Source organism: Sus scrofa, chromosome X (assembly GCF_054392235.1).
Source record: "Sus scrofa isolate SSC_HxYL_T2T_F1_AM1 chromosome X, Sscrofa_HxYL_maternal_Yorkshire_Landrace_v2.0, whole genome shotgun sequence".
Taxonomy (NCBI): Eukaryota; Metazoa; Chordata; class Mammalia; order Artiodactyla; family Suidae; genus Sus; species Sus scrofa.
Window position 1 is genome coordinate 49,673,073 of NC_139401.1, and position 6,568 is coordinate 49,679,640.

Consider the following 6,568-nt stretch of genomic DNA (forward strand, 5'->3'; position numbering starts at 1 on the left):
GATCCAATGACTTTTTTGTTTCTCTCAAAGAAAAAAGTCTTGCTCTGTTCATTGAAAATACCTAGAAGCAGGGACACCCACTATCAATGTGCACACCTAGTACCCTTATTTTTTTGTCTAAAAACATCCCAACTGAAAAGAACCAGGACTCCTTGAAAAAGTGGCTGATTTCAGATATGGAGCAGGAAATGTCTAGAATGAGCCTGAAATATCTTTTTTTCCCTAGAAACCATGAAAACTATCAAAGTTTTACTCATGTTATGTGGAAAATGTACAGAATCAAATTTGAAGGGGTTCCCACTGGCCAAATGAGGGAAAATTTGAACATCAAATAAAATAATTGCAATGGACTGAGCACTAAATGCATTTTTATAAAACAAAAACTATAAGTTAATAATGACACTAAAAACAAGAGGAAACAAGATAAGATTAAACGAAAACCTCATTTGAATCATTGGAACCATAGGGCATCAATTCCTTACTCTAAAATTGGCATTTGTGTAGTTCCCTTAGGGCATAGTGGGTTAAGAATCCGGCCTTGTCACTGCAGCACCTTGGGTTGCTGCTGTGGTGCTGGTTTGATCCCTGGCCCAGGAACTTCCACAAGTCACAGGTATGGCCAAAAAACCCTGGCATTTGTAATGACAGAATTACATCTTTATCTTGTCTTTTCTGTATTTTGGGTGACACAATAGCCTGAGTTGATGAAGGAAAATTGGATGGATTTATTTATTTATTTATTTATTTATTTATTTATTTATTTACTTATTTATTTACTTATTTATGTATTTATTGCCACTCCCACATGTGGAAGTTCCTAGGCCAGGGATCAAACCCATGCCACAGCAGTGACCTGAGCCACTGCAGTGACAATGCCAGATCCTTAACCCATTGCACCACATGGGAACTCCAGGAAAGTTTTTGCTTACATAAAAATGCCAGTTAATAAACGTAGAAAAGTGATAGAATTTTAGAAAAATGGTCACTCTTCAAGTCCTAATAAAATAACTGATTCAGGCAACTATCATCAATAGATGAAATCATTAAAGGAAAGGTTGATGGGGAAATTTTTCATGGAAGGATCTGGCTTAACCCACCGATAAATCTTAACATCATTAAAAGCAGGACCACCAGATATTGTACACCTCCTGGTATGATGAAATAGGAATCTCACAGAACCACCTATGAAGTGTTAATAATAATAATAATAATAAATAATCTGAATGCAATACAACCCTCAGAAATAACTTCTATCTCCAGGAAAAATGGAGAGTAAAGAACATGTTAAATGACACCACAAGAGAGCAAACAGACTAATTCAGAAGATGAGTCCTTCTACTGCAATAAGTAAAGGGCATGACACAAAAAGTGGGAAGAGAGGACTTGCTCTAAATTAAGCGACCCTCAAGAGACGTATTAAGCAATGAAATATGTTCTGATTAGAACAAACCCACTGTAAAAAGACATTTGATTATGAAGACAACTAAGTGATTGTGGACTTGCTCATTATTAGTCATTACCAAGGAATTATTGCTATGCCTAAGTGTAATAATGGAATGATGGTTTTATTTAATTATGTCCTTTTTTTAAGAAATGCATACTGAAGTATATATGGATATGATTTAGTGTCTGGGATTTGCTTTTAAATACTTCAATAAAAGAAAAAAATGGAATACTTTAAATATGGCAGAATCTTATTCATTGTCCAATCTTAATGGTGTGTGTGTGTTTAGGCTACCTACTCTCTTCTCATATGTTTGAAATGTTCATAATAAAAAAGTTAAAGTTTGTTGAGAGAATGAAAGGGGCCCTGGGCTATGACAAATCCCAGAATAAGTTGGAAAGAAGCATTTTTATTCAAGCCTGGGATAAAAGCCTTGTTTACATTCAGTAACTAGGACAGTTAAACATGAGTGAGAAATGTACCAAACCATTCCCAACTGTTTAGACACCAAGTAGAACATTCCTTATGATAAGAATGTGGTGGTGGTGGGGGTGTTTTTGTTTTTCTTTTTTGGCCGCCCAGCAGCATATGGAGTTCCCAGGCCAGGAATCAAATCCAAGCCGCAGTTGTGACCTAAGCTGCAGCTGCAGCAACACCGGATCCTTAACCCATGGTACCTGGCCAGGGATGGAACCTGCGTCCCAGAGCTCCCAAGATGCCACCAATCCCGTTTTGCTATAGTGGGAAATCCCGGAAGTTTTTTGTTTTTAAAACAAAAGAATCAGGCATTCCCTGATGGCCTACCAGTTAAGGATTGTCACTGCTGCAGGTTTGATCCCTGCCAGGGAACTTCCACATGCTGTGGGCGGGGCCAAAAAATAAATGGGGGACTGTGGCTACAAGTATATGACTCAGTTTACCCTGTCTTCTCCCCTACAGCTCTGCCTGTTGGATCCTATGTATTTATCTCATAGACAAGTGCCTTTTTGGAGAACTCTTTTTTCCCCCTGCAAAGGGGGGAGAGGAGGGAAGGGAGCTTGGGTCCAGCTGTCCTCTCTTACCTTCTTTTGCAAGCCCTTCTTTCCTCATCGCTGTTCCTCTGCCATCTCCAGCGACCTCACCAGAACAATCCTTTCTCCAGAGGGCCTTAAAAGGACATTGGTTGGAGGCTAAGGGCAAATCAAGAACAGCAGGAGCCCAGGTCAACATCTCTGTGTTCAAGAGAAAGTCGGAGATCCTTAGCCTGGCATTCAGTGTGTAGCTCATGCTGGAAGAGCATCCCTCATCCAGGCCACAATAAATTGCTTCTACCATGCTCCGATTTCACCTTGCCTTCTGGGACCCTCAACCCTTTGTACAAGCTGTTTCACTTGCCTAGGCGCTATTTTTTATTTCATCAAAATGTGCATGGCTGTAATTTTATGCCTTGGCTTTATTATGAACACTTTACAAATATTACCTCATTTATCTTCCCAACTCTATGTTGTAAGCACTATTATTACCTCATTTAATAGCTAAGGACCTTAAGGAGTTCCCTGGTGACCTAGTGGTTAAGGATTCGATGTTGTCACTCTGTGGCTCGGGTTTGATCCCTGATGTGGGAACTTCCTCATGCCATAGGCATAAGAAAGAGAAAGAAAGAAAGAAAGAAAGAAAGAAAGAGAGAAAGAAAGAAAAAAATGAAGGAAGGAGAGAGGGAGGGAGGGAGGGAGGAAGAGAAGAAACTTGAGGTGCAAGGAAGGGAAGAGGCATGTTTTCAAACCCAAGCAGCCTGGAGGCAGTCAGTGCTCTTAGCCACTACACTACGTGGCCTCTTTTTTTTTTTTTTTTTTTGTCTTTTTGCCATTTCTGGGGCCGCTCCCACGACATATGGAGGTTCCCAGGCTAGGGGTCCAGTCGGAGCTATAGCCGCTGGCCTATGCCACAGCCACAGCAACGGGGGATCTGAGCCACATCTGCGACCTACACCACAGCTCACTGCAATGCCGGATCCTGACCCACTGAGCAAGGCCAGGGATCGAAACTGCAACCTCATGGTTCCTAGTCAGATTCGTTAGCCACTGAGCCACAACAGGAACTCTACTATGTGGCCTCTTAAACTTCTCCCAACTCACTTCCACTTCTTCCTCACTTACCCTGGATATCAACACCTCTCCCCACACCACCCATGGCATCTTCCAGCTCCCACAGCTCTCAGTCTCCACCTTTGTCTTCTGTTAAAATGAAACATTCTTACTGCTTATTTTACAATTTCATTTTTTAAAACTTTTTTAAATTGAAGTTTAACACACATAAAGAAAAGGGCATAAGGAGGAATAAATGTACAGCTCTCAATATACTGTTACTAAGTAACCGCACATTTAATAAACACGGAAACCAAGAAACAGAACATTCTTAGCACTCCAGAAAGTCTTCCCTGCCTCCTACTCAGACCCCAAAGGCGATCAAGATTCTGACTTCTATCACCATAATTTAGCTTCACCTGTTTTAGACCTTTGTATAAATGGACCCATGCACTATGTGTTCTTTTGTATCTGGTTAGTCTCCTCAGTATAATGTTTGTGGAACCCATCCATATTGTTGTATGCAGTTGGGGGGCATTTCTTCTCATCGATGTGTAGTATAGAATTATGTGAATATACTACAATTTATCATTCTTCTGTTAATGGCTTCTGTGTAGTTTCTTATGAAATAAATGTTATTGTATATGACTTTTTTTCTTTTTTCTTTTTCTTTTTTTAGGGCCACATCTGCGACATGCAGAGGTTCCCAAGCTAGGGCTCAAACCGGAGCTGTAGCCGCTAGCCTACAGCCACAGTAATGCCAAATCATAGCCGCATCTATGACCTACACCACAGCTCATGGCAACGCCAGATCCTTAACCCACTGATCAAGGCCAGGGATCTAGCCTGCATCCTCATGGATACTAGTCAGATTCGTTTCTGCTGAGCCACAAAGGGAACTCCTCAAATCTCCCGAATTAGTATTTCTAGGAGTTAGCCCTGGGGATCCCAAACTCTATGGAGGTTCAGATGCAGGTGGGTTGCAGGACCACAGCTTGGTTGTGGAGCAAGCATTTACTAAGGGCAGAGAGTAAGTCTGACTCACCAGTCTCCCCTTGTAGCTCACTGGGTTAAGAACCAGACTAGTATCCTTGAGGATCCGGCATTGCCGTGAGCTGTAGTATAGGTGGCAGACTCAGATCAGATCCCAAGTTGCTGTGGCTGTGGCAGGCAGGCAGCTGCAGCTCCAATTCAACCCCTAGCCTGGGAACTTCCATATGCTGCAGGTGCAGCCCTAAAAAGGAAAAAAAAAAAAAAAGATTCACCTGTATTGCCAGTGCTCACCACTGGACCTAGCATACAGCTAAGTTTAAGAAATGGGTGAGGGGAGTTCCCATCGTGGCTCAGTGGTTAACGAATCCGACTAGGAACCATGAGGTTGCGGGTTTGATCCCTGGCCTTGCTCAGTGGGTTAAGGATCCAGCGTTGCTGTGAGCTGTGGTGTAGGTCGCAGACACGGCTCGGATCCCACGTTGCTGTGGCTCTGGCTTAGGCTGGCAGCTATGGCTCCGATTAGACCCCTAGCCTGGGAACCTCCATATGCCACGGGAGCGGCCCAAGAAATGGCAAAAAGACAAAAAAAAAAAACAAAAAAAAAAGAAATGGGTGAGGGAGAGTTCCCATCATGGCTCAGCAGTAACAAACCCGAATAGTATCTATGAGGATGCAGGTTTGATCCCTGGCCTCACTCAGCGTGTTAAGGATCCAGTGTTGCTGAGAGCTGTGGTGTAGGCCAGCAGCTGAAGCTCTGATTTGACCCCTAGCCTAGGAACTTCTATATGTCATGGTGGGCCCTTAGAAGACCCCCACCAAAAAAAAAAAAAAAGCGGGGGGTGAAGAATTCCCATTGTGGTTCAGCAGGTTAAGAACCTGACATAGTATCCGTGAAGACGTGGGTTCAATCCCTGGCCTCGCTCAGTGGGTCAAGGATCCAGCATTGCCGTGAGCTCCTGTGTAGTTCGCAGATGCAGCTCAGATGTGGTGTTGCTTTGGCTGTGGTGTAGCAAGCAGCTACAGCTCTAATTCAACCCCTAGCCTGGGAACTTCCATATGCCACGAGTGTGGCCCTAAAAAGTAAAAAGAGAGAGAGAAAGAAAAGAAAAGAAAAAAGAAAAGGAAGAATCTGGGAATTCCCTCATGGCTCAGCAGGTTAAGGATCCAGCATTTTCACTGCTGTGGCTCTGGTTACAGCTGTGGTGCCAGTTCAATCTCTGGCCAGGGAACTTTTGCATGCTATGGTGTGGCCGGAAAAAAAAAAAGAAAGAAAGAAATGGGTAAAACCAATGAATGAGGAAGAAAACAAATAAAATTGCTTACATCAAGAAAATTGGAATTCTTGAATGTCATAAATTAGGGGAAACACTATGGAATCATTTGGTCCCAATTTAATTTATTCCGGATGGAAATATTTTTTTCCTTGCCTTCGAACCTCTGCCTACAAGACTTTCTCCTTGCCTGTCCCATTCCGCTGTGCTGCAATGTGGCCTTAAGTATGGGTGCGTGTCTCTCTACTGGCCCAGAGAAAGTAGAGGTGGCCCCGGAGATGAGGTCCTGAGAAGGGCTGTTCGAAGATGGGCAGCTCTGCCTGCCCCGCCCCCGCCCCCGCCCCACCCCATCCCACCCCCATCCACCTGCAGGTCTTGCTGGGGAAATGCCCACAGAACCCATTCTAAATAAGGTTGCCTATCCCACCTCTCAGAGCATTAAGTCTCCCCGCCGAGCCAAAGCTTTGAAAAACTTCCACCGGACCTTTCTGCCCTGACCCCGACCGCAGATCCCCCACCCCTGCCTCCTCTCCACTTGTAGCTTATGTGAGTTGCTCCCTCGGCAGCCTCTTGGCCACCTCTCCCCACCTCCACGCTTGCCTCTCTCCAGCATCTCAGAAAGGCCGAAGTCTGAATTCCCCGGCCTGCTACTGTCCTGGCAGCACAGCCGCCACGCCAGCATCCCCACCCAGTCGGCCAGCCAGCCAGCCGGCTGCTCCCGGACCTCGTCAGCGGCCCCCGCCTCTTCCCCGCCCCGCCCCAGGGAGGACCAGGCTGGCGGCTGGGAGTCTCCCTGC

The 6,568-nt window shown here is 44.6% G+C and overlaps 1 protein-coding gene and 1 long non-coding RNA gene across 2 annotated transcripts in view; one reads left to right on the top strand and one right to left on the bottom strand.

Annotated features, from left to right (window-relative positions):
* LOC102157934 (uncharacterized) overlaps positions 1-4,155 on the top strand; it is a 24,951-nt gene extending 20,796 nt beyond the window's left edge. Inside the window, exon 3 of the long non-coding RNA XR_309220.4 lies at positions 2,384-4,155. This is a non-coding gene — a long non-coding RNA (uncharacterized LOC102157934). The remainder of the gene's footprint in view (positions 1-2,383) is intronic.
* Positions 1-6,469, bottom strand: part of LOC146394607 (uncharacterized) — a 30,955-nt gene extending 24,486 nt beyond the window's left edge. The window contains exons 1-2 of the mRNA XM_085007992.1: positions 6,372-6,469; positions 2,506-2,613 (exon numbers count right to left, since the gene is read on the bottom strand). Of these exons, the coding sequence (XP_084864118.1) occupies positions 2,506-2,613; positions 6,372-6,453 (190 nt within the window). The 5' untranslated portion in view covers positions 6,454-6,469. The remainder of the gene's footprint in view (positions 1-2,505; positions 2,614-6,371) is intronic.
* Between the last annotated feature and the right edge of the window lie 99 nt (positions 6,470-6,568).